Genomic DNA, 17,721 nt, shown 5'->3' with positions numbered 1-17,721 from the left:
GCTTCAGGGTTTAATAAGAGCCTGGCTGTGCCCTGGAATGTGTTCTCAGTGTAGTGCCTTAGTGCTAGCACTTATTCCAGTGTAGTGAAGTAATATTCTAGAATGACTTTCCACTAACAACTGATTAAATACATCCCACCATCACACATGTGGGAATAAGGGGCTTCCAGGCCACTTGACATAGTTTCCAGGAAGGCTTGCACACTAGAACCCCTTTTAGAAATTAACCATTTGATGCTTTTAGACATAATATTTAACTTTGATGATAGCATCCTTCATAGCATAAAAGTGCTATTAACAGGGATGGAAAATATTAATAAGTGTTGGCTATGGGGGTATCATGACACTTAATGGAATTTCCTACTTCTAGTTCTTAAGGCAATTATTGAAAAATGGATTGCCTTATTAAAACATGAACCCACTTGTAGCGTTCCCTCCCTCCCAAGCCATCTCCTGGAAAAATCACCAGCGTATATGCTAATGGGGGAGAAACATCCACAATGACAAACTTGTACCGTATTCCCATCGTATTGAAAATAAATTTGAACTTTATAATGCTATGTGACTATTGCAAAGTGACTGCTTTGGCTACCTAAGGCAAGTATCTAATCACAAAGCTGTTAGGCAGCTGGATCATACATTCTGGCTTAAGTGGAAAAAGCTCCAGCTCCAGTGCATTGCAGCACTGAAGCATAATTCTGCTCCTTATTGTTAAGAATACTATCATTACTCTTATGGACTAAAATGGCTAAAGGATGCTGAACAACCAGTTTTTGTTTTGTTTTTACAATTGTGTGGCACTGGTAGGCTGTGCTGGAGTTGGAGGCTATATATACTTCAAAGAGTTCACTGTACTTTTGTCTATTGCTGTGACAAAAATAGGAAATAAGCCACCTGCCTTTCTCATTTTGAGTGTATGCAAAAAGCCTCATTTAATACTACATAGTAGTAGTAAAACTACGTTGGCGAAGCTTCCCTCCTCCCTGTTCCTAAAAGCACCATCATAGACCAACAGCTGCTGGAAGTTTCCATTCAGCCAGTGCACAGTGTCTCCCTAAAAAGTGCTTTGGAAGCAAGTATTAAAAATAGGAGAATGAAAATTTATTGCCCTCTTAATACAAGAATAATGAGTTTAAAGGCTGAAAATATATGCTCAAAAGCCTTTCATATGGGATATTTTTAAATGGAGTCACACTGCTAAATCCTAAAACCAAATTGATTCTAACAATTTTTGATGAAGACTTACAATGGGACTGGCTTTCAAACTGAGGTCACTGTTGTAGGATACACATGCAGACCTCTGCTATTCCTATTTATTTACACAAAAGTAAAGTCCCTTGAATGAGCTGGAAGTTAATTCTCAAGGGAAAATGCCTTGGTCAAAAGTCTTCGTGGGGCTTCCAACTGTGATTAGAACTGAAAAGCTGGTTATGGGGAAAACCTACCAGCAAAGCCAAAAGCAGTATTAAAATACAAATTCAGTTATCTTCAATATTGCCAAATCAAGAAATCCAGAAAACAAACAAAATGTTTAAAAATTGCTTTAATGTTTTTCAGAAACAGAAATATTCTTCTACACTTGTGTGTGTTGGAAAGTTACATATTTATAATACCTTCGTGTATTTTCATATTACAAATAATCCCACACCTGCTTTTAAACCTACCTACCTTGTAAGGCAAAGTTGGGGAACTTGAGGCCATCCAGAAGTTGCACTTCCAACTCCCACTGGGCCCAAGCAGCATGACCAGTGGTCAGGAATTATGGGAGTTGGAGTTCAACAATATCTGGAGGTTCCCATGCCTCTTGGAGTGTTAAGAGCGCTACTATGCCAATTGTTTGCCCGATCACTCTTTCTCTAGGGCCCAATAAATTCCTAAATGTTTTAATACTAACCAGAAAATGAAGACAAGCTACTTTTAATTGACCTCCCTCATTATGTCTTTCCGGATAGCAAGATTTTTCCCAAGGCTGATAACTTTGAAAAAGAGACAAGGACCATCGAGCAACTATTGGGGTTTTCTCCTAGTTCCGCATTAAGGTTACGGTCCTATAGACACTTTCCTGGGAACAAGCCCCATTGAACATAACGGAACTTCTTTGGTTGCCTAGACGTACATAGGATTGCATTGAAAACCTCTTTGGCCTTCTTGACTCCTACTTGACGGGGACTGTCAGAGGTCGCTATACAGTAATGCTACAAAATCTTATCTCTATTGGTGGGTGGATGAAGCAACTACTAAAAATATATAATAGTGAACTTAGTTCTCCCAGGTGCTGGTTCTTACATGATAAAAACAGCACAAGGCAGAGGTGCTAACAGACTTAGGGAAATCCCAAGGTTTGAAGAAATAATAAAATATTTATTATTTATTTTATTTATTTACTGTATTTAATTTATATCCCATCCTTCCTACCAGTAGGGGCTCAGGGTAGCAAAAACTTTAGCATCCCTTCCTCCCCAAAGAACAGTCCAATGAGGTGTACTCGGAATACTGACCTTTCGCGTGAAAAAGGAACGAAACGGAGACTAAACATCTAAATAACAAAACTCCACACTCAGCTGCGCACGCGCAAGTTCTACATAGCAAGTTCTTCGCCGGAAATCCGGTCCACACATTGGAAATCTTTTAGGGAAGCGGTAAGCATGACTGTCAGGCGTCAGGGCGTCGCTTTGGAGGCGGGTCTGAAACAGTGTCCCTGCAAAGGGAGCTAAAAAACTGAGAAGTTCCACTCAGCCATCGTACTTCTGGTTTCACAATGCAGCCCTTAGAATCCTCTGGCTGTAGGATAAGAACGGTACAAGTACACAAAACTTGCGATGGCTGCGTTGAAACAACTATAACCGCCTTTTCCGCCCCCGCCCCCAAGTTACTTTATGATAAAACTGGGGTTATCATACTTTGGACACATCATGAGAAGACATGATTCATTAGAAAAGATAATAATGCTGGGAAAAACAGAAGGGAGTAGAAAAAGAGGAAGGCCAAACAAGAGATGGCTTGATTCCATAAAGGAAGCCACAGACCTGAACAGGGTGGTTCATGATAGATGCTCTTGGAAGTCACTGATTCATAGGGTCGCCATAAGTCGTAGTCGACTTGGAGGCACATAGCAACAAGAAGTTACTTTGGCATTTATTGTATGACTTCAGCTTGGCTTTTTAATTTTTTTTAATTAATTAAATGTCTATAATGCTCTTCCTCCCAAAGGAGCTCACGGTAATAATAAGAGTTATTATGTATATATAAAAAAACTTTGAAGAACTCAGTGTACCTGATTTTTCTTAAGCAATTGTCAGAAATTAAGGTAACATTTTAGCCCACCCTTCCCCCAATCTGGTGCCCTCCAGGTATTGTTGGATTACAACCCACATTATATCTGATAGTTAGCTATGCTGGTTGGAGCTGCTGGGAGTTGTAGTCCAACAGCAGCTGGAAGGCACTAAGTTGGGGAAGACTAAATTTCCTCCTATTCATATGTCATTGTTTCCCAGAGAGAAAGGAAAAAGAGGCAGATCTCAGTTTATTTTTATCCCACCCTTTCTTTAAAGAGCTCACAGTAGTTCAGGTTTCTCTTCCACCATTTTCTTCCCGCAACTCTCAGGTTAGGTTGAGGGTCAGTTTAATGGCTGAGTGGGGATTTGAAGTTTAGTCTCTGAAATCCTAGTGCAACACTCTAACCACCACATTACATTAGCTTTTGAACATTTTTCAGTGTAATACAATACAATAAGCTGTATTGCATTCAGTGGAACTTATTCCTAGATAAGTGAGGACAGAATTACAGACTTAAATGTATTTTCAACCTGTCCAAGGTGCAAGATAATTTTCCAATGGGGGACTGTGTTTCACATTTGGAGAGTAGCTGTGGCTCCAATTCCAGCTACATTATTGTGCAAAATCTTCCACTACTGCTTGCAAAAACAGTACATCAAACACTGATGATGAGCAAACTAATTGTCACTTCTTTGGATGCAACTTGCCCACAGTTGAGTGAGAAAATCTCCTGGGCTTTCAAAACCTGGGAGATTTTTATGTTGTGTAGTTTTATCTTGTTGTGTTGTGCGGATGACCTTGCTGAATTTTTGCCCTGTTGTTGGCATGCAAGCTTTGAAAGGGAGTGTGCTTCTTCCTTGACAGTAGGGCCATCCTTACCATTAGGCAGAGTAAGATGACCATCTGAGGCAGCAGATGCTGAACGGCAGCAGTGGCAGCCCTGGCTGTACCTTTCTGTTGGACGATAGAGCTATGTGTGTTATGTGGCCTGTCTTGCACCCCCATAACTACCCTCCTGTCCTCCAGTGTGGTGGAAAAGCCTCTCCTGTTGCCAGTATTAAAATAAGATCCAACTATCAGTCCAGCTGGCTTCTCTACAGGAAAGGTGGGGGCGCCATCTTATCCACCTCAAGCAGTAAAAGTCTTCGGCCAGTTTACTTAATGATAGTAGGAATGCTTTTGACTTAAGATATCTGAACAGTTTTGCTTTTTGTTTGGTCTGGAAATTGCTTCCCCTCCACCGGTGATTTTTGGTATGATTTTGTTGTAATGTTTCAATTGCATTGTTTGTATCAAGAATTGACATGGTCATCTTGTAAGTCTCTTTGTTGGGAAAGTTCAAGATCTATCTGTCATCTTCATAAATAATAAATAAATGCATTGAACAAGTTAGGAGTTTCCCCGTTCTGCCGAGGGAAAATCTGGGGGGGAGGACCCTGGTGGCGTGCGTTTTTTAAGATCTTAATTCACAGGGGAGGGGATTAAAGCCCGGGTGGGGAGCCTTTGTTGTTGGACAGCAACTCCCATCATCCCCAACAAATCGTTATCCTGGCAGGGGCTAATGGGCGTTGGAGTTCAACATCACCAAGCTGTATTCCTTTTGAACATCAGTTGCTGGGAATCACAATGGGGAGAGCACTGTTGCACTCAGGTTCTGCTTGCGGGCTTCCATGGGCATCTGGTTGGCCACTGTGAGAACAAAGTGCTGGACTAGATGGGCCTTTAGCCAAATTAAGCATCGAGAACTGGGAACCCTTGGCCCATGAGCGTCCCAATTGGAGGTCCGCCATTATTAAAGGTGCTATGGACTTTGAAGAAGCACGAGTACAGGGCGAAAGGGACAAACGAGCTAAGTGGAAGGTACGTCAAGCAAATCCTCATCGGGACCTTCTTCCATCTGGAAACCTATGTCCTCACTGTGGGAGGCTGTGTGGATCCAGAATTGGCCTCCACAGTCACTTACGGACCCACTGTTAAAAGACCTTATCTTGGATGACAATGTTCCTGGGCCACGAGTGATCGCCAATGACATGAATGAGCAGGCTCTTCTTATGTTCTTAGGGAGGGATACAGGTTCCCCTCTCCCCCATTTAAAGGATATAATTATTTCAAAGCACTGCAGCAAAAGGAGAGTTTATAACCTTCCAATTTGGAGTGTTTTGTTTTTTAACTCATTGATTCCGATTTATTTCTTTGCCCCGCACATGGAGGATTCTAAGCGCTGCGATCAAGAATCTGAAATCTTTCTAGGAAACTATTCTGAGAGTGCCCGCCCTGGGGCCGGTGTAATACCCGGATGTGAGGAGGCGTTCTTGTAGCTTCCTTTTTCTCTCTTAGTGCTATTCAGAGCCGGCCGGGTGATATGAAGAACCTGCGCGAGTGACACTGACGCGGTTCTGAGTGGAGCCTTCCCGTCGCGACTTTGTTCGTACGCTTCGCTTGGCTTCGCCTCCCCTCCCTTCCTTCAACGGTCAAAAAGCGGCTTGTGTTGTGAGGGGGCAACTTGGCGGACCCCCCTCTTCTCCCATGAGGTAAATAGCAATCCTGCTGCCCTTCCTCAAACAGCCGGTGGGGACGGGAGGGGCGGGGATAAGATGCGAAAGAAATATACAGAGGCTGTGGCCTTTTCCCGTTGGCGTTTCTCTCTCTGTTCTCACTTCCGACGCCCAATCTGGCTATTGCGACTCAATGAGAGAAGGGAACAAATGGGTGTGGGTGTGTTCTGATCCCGACTGTGGAAATTTTGGCTTTGTTGGAGGCGAGAAATTGCTAAGGGAGGGTGGCAGGGCAAGCATACCTTCCTCCCTTTCTTTTCCCGTCGCAAAACATCCATTATATTATTTTTATTTATAAAATCGATACTCCTTTTTTCGTAGAGCCCTAAAGCGATGCATAACAAATTGGGAATTTCTGGTTCGAATTGATAATTTAGGGTGCAGTCTTAACTGTGTCTGCTTAGAAGTAAGTCCTATTGAATTAAGTGGGGCTTACTCCCAGGTAAGAGGGGTTAGGACTGTAGCTTTAGAAGCTCTTCATATCTCTCTGCTGATGTTCCATTCTAAATATACTGGCTTTGTCGGGACTGGGGAAGTTGAATTCTCTGTGCAGTTTTACTGTTTAGCTCCAGACTCTTTCCTCCAAACACCTAGATATGATCCTGGCATCAAGCAAAGCTATGGTGCGTTGACATGTCTCGTCTAGTATCATCTAAACGAACGATGGTTTTACAAGTGGTTGTCAAGCTAGGATATGAAATCATGGTCCCACCGCTGAGGGCAACTCCATGCTTTGTATGTGAACTGACACTGATGTCCTTCTGTAGAAAATACATAGAACACGGATGATTTAAATGCCCAGGTACACATGTGTCCCAGAATTTAATGTACAGGGTGTTTGAAGATGTGCACGCTACCTGCAATTAATGTATTACTTGAGGTAATGCCAGTGTACCTGCAGCAGTCAGTTTTGTTGCATAAGGTGTTGAGCTGCCATTGGAGACATTATACCCACTATACAGTAACGCTGAGGTTTCCCATCCAGTGTACATGAAACAGAGCTGAAACTAGTTCTGACTCTGATAAGTGTACCTATATGATACATATGTTCTCAAACACCTGTTTATTACACAACACACATTTAAGGTTTTTGGTGTAGTTTTTGATAATACATGTGTATCCAAAAGCATAATGTGTGAAGAGACCCTTCAGAAGAACACAGTTGAATTTTTTTATGAAGAAGTTTTCTCTCAGTGCCATAGTGCTTGTGGCCTTTCATGCATAGAAATCTATCCTCTTTTTTATAGTTATTATCTATTGCTTATAGAGTGTTGTAGTGGCTAGTGTTGACTGTTCAGCCATGAGGCTCACTTCATGCCCATCATTATCTCTCAGTCTAATGTGCCCCACAAGGTTGTTCTGAGGATAACATGGGAGAGATGAGGCCTTGTGTGCTGCTCTGAACTCTTTGGAGGAATAGCATGTAAAGGGTTGTATCCAATGCCGTGCAAGCTGCATTCTGCTCACACCTCAGGACTTCTCCTTCCTCTCTTCTCCCCACCTGCCCCAAAATCTCAAGAGGGCCCCCCAAACATCTGGAACAGATTTTGAAAGTGTGTGGAGGACTGCAGAGGAGAGGAGGGCGAAATTCTGTTGTGCAAGTGGAACAGCAGTGTTGGATGCAACCCAAAATGTGTGCGATATATGTATTATAATGTCTGTATGAAGCACGTAGTCATGAAGGCACTTCTGCCGGGCATAAGGTTTTTACTTTCTGCCTCAGTCAAAACCTGGGTTTATATACAAGTTAGGTGCTCTCACAGTTGGGGTAAAAGTTTTCTCGTGAAGAAGAATAGGAAGAATTAGAAGGCTTAATACTGGAATCACCAATATGGCAGAGACACCTTGATTCAGGACTTTAGAAGAAAGAGCTTCATATTTACTGACTTTCTGTTCAAACTGAGATTTGCTACAGATTTGATTACACATCAAAACATTGCTTTTCTGCTGCCAGCCCATGTCTGTTTACCATAGCTGGGTGCTTTATGCACTTATAGGAACTATTTGTTTCAGCCATCAAATATTATTTATTTGTAATGAGAAAAAGTAGTAGTAAGACATACTGTTACCTGTCTGCCTTGTCCTATCATGCTGGCAGAAAGCTACAGCAGTTCTAAGGATATTGGAGATAACCAATTATTTCTCCAGCAGGGAAAGCACACTTTTTTTTTAAGGTTTAATTTCAGATGAAGTTTGGCACCTATTCTCATTTCTTGCCATTGTAAAGTGGAGAAACTTTACAAGTGGAGATATAGGAGTCAAATTGCTTATATTTCCTCTTGAATTTGGTAACACTAATAGTCTGAGTCTATAGATTTATTCCTGAGAAAGCAAAAAAGTTAGGCTCCACAGGTAGACTTGCCGTAGGTAACTTCCCCAAAAAATCATGTGAAATGGCAAAAATCATAGACATTTAAAAACAACTTATGCACAATATAAGGGCTTTATTAGAAGATGAAGTGAATCAGGCCTTGGGATTCCTGAGAGGATTAAGAAGAATGCTTATTTTAAAACATTGGTACTGTGATTTTTCAAGACAAATCCTGTTTAATTTTCACAAAGTTTAGAATGACTTAGAGGAGAAATAGTGCAAGATACAGAGCATTCAACACTGAATAAGGCAGGGTTGGTGAACCTGGTCAAGAAACAAGGGAGTGGTGGTCCAACAAAATCTGGAAGGGTGCAGGTTCCCTATCCCTAGAATAATTTTGTGACCAGTTTAAGTTGTACAAAACTTATATATATTATTAATTGCATAAAACTCATACTTATGTAATATAATATGGTTTGCAAAATGTTTGCAGCTTCTCATAGAATAAGAAAACCAGCTGAAAAATTGAATCATGTTCTTGGAAATAAGTCCCACTATTGTAGTGAAATACAACTTTAGGATATATGTAAAACACGGTCATTTCCAATAATATTTTGTTGTTTCTGTGTTTATAGGAGATATGTAATTCTCTCTTTGGATGCAAATTTATAAGGAATGTGTTTTTCACAGATCAGCACATTTCTTCAACTGAGACTGAGTTTATTTATAAAGCAGTACCTGTGAGTAAGCCAAGTCATGTTAATCTTTGCATTTAAGTTCTAATATTTGCAGAAATAGTTGGAAACACTGTGTAAATGACTTAATACTTGTCTTTTTCAGAAATGGCAGCACAGAAACGAAAATCTGTGCTAGTAGAACCCCCTGCTAAGCGGCAGAAATTGGATAAGAATAGTAAATTGGTTTCAACTAACAAAGAGAGAAAATTGCTTGATGCCAAATCAAATAAAAATACAGTCCTGAAGAAAGAAATTCACAGAATCTGTACTAAAACTACCCGGTCATCTGTCATTAAATCCATTAACAGATCTTCTATACCATCTTCCCAAACTAGACAAGTACAGAAGTACTCCAAGCAGACTTCACATGAATTAAAGAAGAAAACCTGTAAAACAGGATGTGTGAAAAAAGCTTCCCTAAAGCCTTTAGGAAAATTATCTTCTACAAAAACTTCCCTAAAATCTTCCAAAATGAATGATACTAAGTACCTGAGCTCTACAAAGACTTCTTCCAAAAGCTGTCCTAAAGGGAAGGGACAATCTAATTCTGTCAAAAGTAAGACTTCCTGTGAAACCAAGAAGCAAAAGTCCTCTGCAGATATTAAAAAGTGTTCTACTGAAGCTGTATATAACAGACGGTCAGCACTACACATTAGAACTACTCATAAGAATCTGTATTCTGAAACAAAGTTGAAGAAAGAAAATTCCAAAAAGGATAGAACTACTAAAAACTGTAAATTTTTCAAAAGTAACAGTGGTAACTTAGAGGTTCAGAATTCTAAAACATATTGTACAAAAAAATTGGCCTCTCAAAGTATTGAACAAACACGGACTAAAACTTTAAGTGACAAACCAACGTGTGGGTCTGACCAGGGAAAGAGAGCTATACGGTCAACTAGTACTAGTACTAAAAAAAGTCCTGTCAGAATTAAACAAGAGCAGTTGCATTTCACAAAAACTAAGGAAGTGCCTTGGAAGGAGATGGTGAAAGATATTCCCCAATCACAACCTACTGTTTCACATGATGAGCATCAAACTCGAAGATCACTAAGATTACAGCAATCATCTAATGTGCCTACCATATCATTGCGCAGCAGAAAAATTGAAGGTGGAAATCCCTCTACTGTAAAACACTGCACCCAGATGAAAAAAAAGGTTCCACAAAATGAAAAGCCAAAATCTATACATCAGAAAATGGAACAAAAATCAGTGAAAAATGTTGAATGTAAAAATAGAGAAACAGAAATACCAAGTTTTGAGAAGATGGGTTCTCTGAAAGAGAAAAAACATGAGACGGATTCTAAAATCAGTGATTTGACCATAGTTCAAGATAAGGTAAGAGAATCAAGAAATAATCTTGACTGTAACCTTCAAGAGTCTAAAAATGGATCTGACAACACAACTTCCTTCTCTGCAACATCAACTTGCAGTGCAATAAGTAAGGAAAACGAGTCGGTGCACAAAAATGGAAAAATCAGTGTAAAAGCAAAGAGAATGTTTCCAGCACCTTTGAGCCCCAAACCTGCGTATCAGCCAGAGGATGTGATGAAGTCCAAAAAGATTAGCATTCTTGAGCTGTGTGAGGAAATTGCAGGTGAGATTGAATCGGACACAGTGGAAGTAAAAAGAGATTATCCTAACACTGAATATGGAAAAGAGAAAGAAAGAGATGCAGTAGTGGAGTTGCCTCAGTCTACAATCTCTACTGAAAAGGAAACCAATCGGAACTCTCAATGTAAGCGTTTTTTCCCCAGCAAAAAAGGAATGTCTGTCAAATGTACTGTGAATGGCAGGCACAGCACTGCAAACAAAACCTCTAAATGGACAAAAATAAAATTAAAAAAGATTAATCATGTGAACCAAAATCTCTCAATTTCCCCAAGTACTCCAAAACTTGATTTGTTAAAGTGTAACATTCCTGAGAAACAACAATCAGAAGCTGTAGAAACTCACCTTCCAGACGCCCAAAGGAAACTGATAAAAACGCAGGACAAAGGTAACACAGCACATGAGCAGAAGTTGAATACAACTTGCTTTAAAGGAATCGAGGCTAAAGATAGGGTGGCTATAGAAAATGGTCTGTTTGTCCTGAGCCAGCGCCATTGTTCTGAATCAACACTAGATGAGGTAATCAATTTTTAAATATTGTTATATGATGATTGCACATCTTTGGTATATTTCAGTATGAGATTAGAAATATTTTGAGGCAGTTTGTGCTGGTATAGCACAGTGGGGAGGACAGCCTGGCTGGGAGTCCAAAGTCTGTGAGTTCAAATCCCTGTTCATGTCTCCTGGGTGTAAAGAGCCAGCTAAAGATCACCCCTACAGCAAGTGGCTCAGGGGTTACGTGCCCTGCCACCTGTGCAGCCGTGGGCAAGCTGCATAGTCCCAAGGAACCCAGTTGCCCCCCAGCTGGCAGTTGCGGACAAGAAAGGGGCTGGCTTGTGCAGCTGTGGCAAGCTGAGCAGGCCGTAGCCAGCTGGGGAGGACTAGCTTCAGAGGGAGGCAATGGTAAACTCCCTCTGAATACCACTTACCATGAAAAAGGATAGGGTAGCCATAAGTCTGGATCGACTTGAAGGCAGTTCATTCCCATTTTGTGCAATAAATTGAATATATCACAGTGCAGTCTGGTTAAAATGAGCCAATTCATCCTTACTGCCACTTTTCTAAGTACTGTGCAAAATCTATGCTGTTAAATTTCACTTTTAGCAGTTTGTGCATGGTTTGCTGCCTGTAAGATCTGACACATCCACTGTTGGTTCACAGCGCAACAGAATCTTTTCAGAGCTTCCCTTCAACAGCATAACCAGACATCACTGCAGTGTACCAGTAACATTGCTTTCTGTGGTCAATAGAACAATGTACAGGGTAGCACCAAGAAATAATTAATAATTAGCTTACTGTACAAAAAGTGGTCTGTAATGTTTGTCTCAAGTAAACTTTTCTAGCTAGTTTCTGTAATTCGCTATATGGGAAATAGTTTTTGTATTCAGCACAGCATAAGAAGTTACTTATATTAAGCAGGAATCATAAATTTGAATTATTAGCATTGCATGTTATTTGCCATTATTGGGTTTATTGTCAAATTGCTAATATAGTCAATTTGTATGGGTTTTTGTAACTCCTAAGTTTTGTAAGACACAAAATTCATGGTGGAATAATTTCATACAAATGATGTGTTCCAATATTTTCTTTAGAGCTTCAACTTACATTTGGACTCAAGTCCTGAAAAAACAGCAATGAAAATCGTTATGGCACAACCACTAGCAAAAGAAGGAAAAAAAGAAACAGCAGAAATAAAATCTCAAGGTAAATCTTAAAATACAGGTTCTGTACATTTTTGTAACTTTATAACATCTTACCCGTATACGTTCTTTATAGTTGTATTTTAGTTTGTATCACCCTTGACAAATTTGACCACACAACTGTAGAACCATGAACTGGAAAGGACACTGTGGATTATCGGATCCAGCACTATGCCCTTAATAGGATAAACTAAAAGTAGCCTGACAGTTGAGTGCCTAGTCCACATGTGGGCACCCTACAGCTGGTCTTATGCCCCCTGTGCACCATGGTGCAGCCCACATTCTGGTGCCCAGTTTCTTTACTGCCAAACATAGGTGCTACAAGGGGGGCAAATGCACCAGAATTCTAGGGCTGGATTTACAATGCAATCCAAGGGCTGCTTGAATCTGTGCAGCTGTGACTTTTCTCCCCTGTTTTTTTTTGGGTGGGGAGGAAGGAGCTGTCAACGAGCAGAACACCCGACCTCAATCAGGAAGAGGAGGAGCTACAGCAGCACCATATCTAATTGGCTTCACATTTGCAGGAAGGCCGGAGGGGCATGGTGGGTGATGCAGTAAGAAATCCCTTGGTTGGCAAGACCCTCATGCCTCCTTTGTCCCAGTTGCTGATGAAAAGAAGATGTGGAATTAAATCTTGCCCAGAAAGGAGCCCAGAACTATGCAGACTAAGCGATAATGGCTAATTCTGAGGCAATATGAGATTCATGTGGTAGAGACTGAATCTTAAGGATGAATGGATGGTGGATGTCCTGGATGGGGTTGCACTCCCCCTGAAGGAACAGGTTCATAGCTTAGGGGTTCTCCTAGAACCATCTCTGTCACTTGAGGCTCAGGTAGCCTCGGTGGCACGGAGTGCCTTCTACCAACTTTGGTTGGTGGCCCAGCTACGCCCCTATCTGGACAGGGATAACCTGGCTTCAGTTGTCCATGCTCTGGTAACCTCCAAGCTAGATTACTGCAATGCGTTCTATGTGGGACTGCCTTTGAAGATGGTTCGGAAGCTGCAGCTTGTGCAAAATGCAGCGGCCAGATTGGTAACAGGGACCAGACGGTCCAAACATATAAAACCGATTCTGGCCCGCTTGCATTGGCTTCCTGTATGTTTCCGAGCTCAATTCAAGGTGCTGGTTTTAACCTATAAAGCCTTACATGGCTTAGAACCACAATACGTGATGGAATACCTCTCCCGAGATGAACCCCCCCATACACTAGGCTCAACAACTAAGGCCCTCCTCTGGGTGTCTCCTCTGAGGGAAGCTCATAAGCTGGCAACAAGGGAGAGGGCCTTCTCAGTGGTGGCTCCCAAATTATTGAATGATTCTGTTAACGAGGTGTGCCTGGCGCCAACACTGTTTCTTCGATGCTAGGTCAAGATTTTCCTCTTCTCTCAGGCATTTTAGCATGTGTTTTTAAATTGTTTTTAATTGTTTTTTTTAATTGTGTTTTTACATTGTTTTTTGTGTTTTAAAATTTGTATATTTGTTTTTATTGTTTTTAATTGCTATAAACCGCCCAGAGAGCTTCGGCTATGGGGCAGTATATAAATGTAATAAATAATAAATAAATAAGGCAACCATGTTACTGTAATTTCTATTTGGGAGAGCAAGGCTAAACAAACTGCATGCTGTGTGAGTGAGTGAGTATGATTGTGTGTGAGTGGTTCCACCTGCCATTAGCTCAGGCTCTTGGTCTGGCCATACGCATGGGCATGTGGCTGCCTACTGCCCACCCACTGGCATATATGGTCCTTGGGGCCAAGGGGTGCCCACCCCTGAACTAGACTTTTCTTTAGAACTTCCAAATGAGGTTTTAAAACCTTCCTAATGAGCTGGATTACAAAGTTAACCTTTAATTGAATGTACAATCTAGTAAGTTACAATTTTGCCTACCTTAGCCTATATGATGAATAATTATCCTTGTTCTCATTGAAATGCTTGAGAGCTGCTAGAATATTTCATATTGTCTCTTCTGTAGAGAAGACCTGCATCAATTATGACCCACCATGACAATAAATGCCTCAATCCAACCAAGCATTGTGGCCTACCAGAAGATGGACTCCCCCTTCCCTCTATTTTTACTATTCAAATTAGGCAGCAAAAACATATATATTGAGCTCTTGGAATACAATCCTACTGGCTTTGTGACAGATGACTTTGTTGCAAACTGTGCAGTTCTGCTGTAGGATAACATCACATTTCTTCATCCTTCCCTAAGTTTTGGGATTTGTTCAGTTCTCTGATTCTTTTTGTTTTTCTACTGAGTTCTGCTCTGAGCTAACTATAGTATTCCAATTAAGGCCTTAATCATTGCTGACTATGCTTCTACCTTAGTACTGAAAATAATGCTGCTCCTAATATAATCTAAAATGACATAGGCTCTTTGGCTACATATTATACACTGTAATTCCTAAGTGATTATTAGAAATGCTACTGTCTTGATAGTATTCCCTGTCTTAATGTTTGTGTGTTTGAAAACATGTAGTTGCCTTATACTAGACTTCTAACTGGCTAGTTGGCAAAGCTTCAGGTGAGGTCTTTTCCAGCTCTGTTGCCTGACAATCTTTTTAACAGAGATGCCAGGGATGTGTTTGGCATCTTCTGCATGACAGCTCTCCCACTTAGCTGTACATCCTTCCCTACTTGTTTTTTCCCCATGTATGTATCACACAAAGCAGCTGTAATGGTTCCTGTTGTGTTAAGTGTACAATTCAAGATACTGTGTTTGACCAATCTGAATCCAAAGTAGTGTAGGAAGTTCCTCTCCTTATAAGCCCATCCTTGTTTAATTAAAACCTGAGCGACAGGTTGGTGACAGCTAACAGTTTCAGGACCTTGCTTGAAGTCCATTTAGTACAAAAGCTGTAAGCTTTTAGGATAAACTAAATAATTGCATCTGTGGGAGATCATTCATGCACAGTGCAATTTGTCATACTTTAGGGCATGTAGAGAACCTGTGGTTCTCCAGATTTTGCTGAACTACAATTCCATAATCTCTAATCATTGGCTATGCTGACTGGGGCTGATGGGAATTGGAGTCTTAGCGTCTGGACGGCCAAAATTTCCATGTCCCTGTTCTTGGAGTTGCAACTCTTAATTATTTAAAATATTTCTATCATGCCCTATATCACATTAATCTCAGTCAATCAAACTCTTGATTTCTAGATTCTCTTGCAGTTCTAATTGAAATTTTCTCTTAGTTCCAAAATGTCTTTAATGTCAGGTGTAAACCTCCAGTATTAAAATTGTATGCTATAAGGCCAAAATTATACAGAAAACTGATGTTTCAGGTCAATATTTGTACTTTCTTTCTGTACTTACGTCACCATATATATGGTTTACATGAAATATTTGATTATATGTAAAGTAACACATTTATTTTTTTGTAGATCCTGTTCCTAAACCGTTGGTTCGGACTCTATTCTCAAATAAAACCACTGAGACAAATGAGAGCAGGTACAAATTAGTTGCGTTGCTTGGTGCCTTTGTTCTTATTGTGCACTTTTAAAAACTTACAGTAAAGTTTCAAGCCCTTTTCACAACTAATGAAATATAATCAGAACAGAGGAAAAGTTAGTGATATAAGACTAGTATCTTCTCCCTTATTGTATTGTCCTGAGTTTTGGAAAAGGAAAGGAAGTGGCTGCAGATCTTGAGTTTTGAGGTTGAAACTATCTGGCCACCTTTGATTTAAACTTTGCACCTGATAGTAGGGGCAGGTTCTGCCAGGGCTAAGACTTTCCCCATATTGCTTCCTCTGGAGATTCCTCTGAAGAAGCTGAGGCCAATACTGCAGCTTCTCTTACCTTTTCTTGTGGAAGCCTTGGCTCTTGCCGGTTAATGATCCTAACGTTAGAGATAGCTGTCTTTCATAAATGAAATATTAGACTCTTTATAGACTTATTTATGGTTCCCCATGTTCTTGTTAGCTTACTGAATATAAATGCAATTACTCCTTGGGGAATAATTTGTATTAATTGCAGTCTTGATGGATGAGATCATTTAAAGCTTGCTATTGAGAATTCAAAAGTTGATAACTGTATACAACCATATTGTTGGGATAAACAGGGCATGCTGAAAAGTGCTCTCTCTAAATGGGTTCAGCTGTACAGTAGGGCCCCACTCAAACGGTGGGTTATGTTCCAGACCCCTGCCGAAAAGCGAAACCTGCTGAAAAGCAGAACCATCAATAAAATGGTGCCTGACGCCCGAAAAACGCCGTAAAAGCGGAACAAGCGCCATATGAGTGGGGCCTGACTCTAATTACTCTAATTGAAAACCACCATATTAGTGGAACGCCAAAAAGCAGGGCCGTACACTACTTTTGCATCGTTCATAATAAACAGCACTCCCCCCTCAACTACCCAGAGAGCTTCGGCTATGGGGCGATATACAAATGTAATAAATAGTTAAATATATATTTCTAATAGTCTCATGACCCTTCGTGGCGCAGAAAGGTAAGCGGCGGTAACGCAGCCAAAGCTCTGCTCACGGCCGGAGTTCGATTTCAGCGGAAGGAGGAAGTCGAATCTCCAGTAAAAGGGGTCGAGGTCCACTCAGCCTTCCATCCATCCGTGATCAGTAAAATGAGTACCCAGCATACGCTGGGGGTAAAGAAAGGCCGGGGAAGGAACTGGCAATCCCACCCCATATATACGGTCTGCCTAGTAAACGTTGCAAGACGTCGCCCTAAGAGTCGTAAACGATTCACACTATAAGTGCGGGGACACCTTTACCTTTAATAGTCTACCTTAGAAATAAAATATTAAAGGGTAATCACCCTTTCCCACTTGCCAGAGTTCTTCTTTCCCCCCCTTGCTCCATAGCTTTTCCCCTTAGGGTACATCTTCCATCCAAGCCACCCTCAAGGGCAGATAGGGAGCCACATGGGACAACTTCCATTAATGTTATACTTCCTTTCACAGCCCACTATGAATTATGGATGCTGCACATATTCTCCATGATGCTATCTTCGTATAAAACGGGGTTGTGTTGCAAAGGTTGTGTATGTAGCTTTTGCTATCTCCTTTCACAGAAGAAAGAGAGCATTCTAGCTTAGACCCCCAAAAGGCAGAGTAGGCACAACTTTCTCCTTTCCAGCCATGAAGCTTTTGTTTCTAAAAAAGGAAACAAAATTAGTTCCCCAACCAGCTTTGAGAAGGCAGCGTGCAGAGCTGTTCCCTGCTTATTAAAAAAGGCAAGAGAGTGTCTGTCCCATGGTCAGCTTTCAGGATACAGTCCTGTTTAAACATCTGTGCCTTGAAGGCACTGTGTGGGGCGGTTTGCTTTCTGTCTTTCCCTTTAATCCTGAAATGGAACAGGGTATGGCTCTATGTGCTCCTTTCAAATCCAGTGTGTCTCTTTAAAATGGAAAGTGAGTAGCACCCCTCTTCCCGGCCAGAGGAAAGGAGGGAACAGCCCTGCCCACCATCTCCAGATCTCAGTCCCCAGACTTTATATTTAAAGAAGAGGGCTGAGTTCCAAAAGTAACATATGGGGCAATTCTCTTTCCTCTGTCCAGGGGGCAGGGTAGTTACA

At 41.1% G+C, this 17,721-nt stretch overlaps 1 protein-coding gene across 6 annotated transcripts in view; it reads left to right on the top strand.

Moving 5' to 3' along the window:
* The first annotated feature begins 5,591 nt into the window (after window positions 1-5,591).
* ESCO1 (establishment of sister chromatid cohesion N-acetyltransferase 1) overlaps window positions 5,592-17,721 on the top strand; it is an 88,732-nt gene continuing 76,602 nt past the window's right edge. For 2 of the 6 annotated variants that reach the window (XM_061596685.1, XM_061596677.1), the window contains exons 1-5: window positions 5,592-5,807; window positions 8,778-8,882; window positions 8,983-11,006; window positions 12,080-12,191; window positions 15,573-15,639. In XM_061596685.1, coding sequence (XP_061452669.1) covers window positions 8,985-11,006; window positions 12,080-12,191; window positions 15,573-15,639 — 2,201 coding nt within the window. In that variant the 5' untranslated portion in view covers window positions 5,592-5,807; window positions 8,778-8,882; window positions 8,983-8,984. Of the gene's footprint in view, window positions 5,808-6,470; window positions 6,634-8,777; window positions 8,883-8,982; window positions 11,007-12,079; window positions 12,192-15,572; window positions 15,640-17,721 lie in introns of those variants that run through there. The other 4 variants (XM_061596660.1, XM_061596640.1, XM_061596650.1 and 1 more) reach the window with 4 other exon arrangements.

Source organism: Rhineura floridana, chromosome 1, assembly GCF_030035675.1.
Source record: "Rhineura floridana isolate rRhiFlo1 chromosome 1, rRhiFlo1.hap2, whole genome shotgun sequence".
Taxonomy (NCBI): Eukaryota; Metazoa; Chordata; class Lepidosauria; order Squamata; family Rhineuridae; genus Rhineura; species Rhineura floridana.
This window is presented reverse-complemented; position numbering and strand designations above follow the sequence as displayed.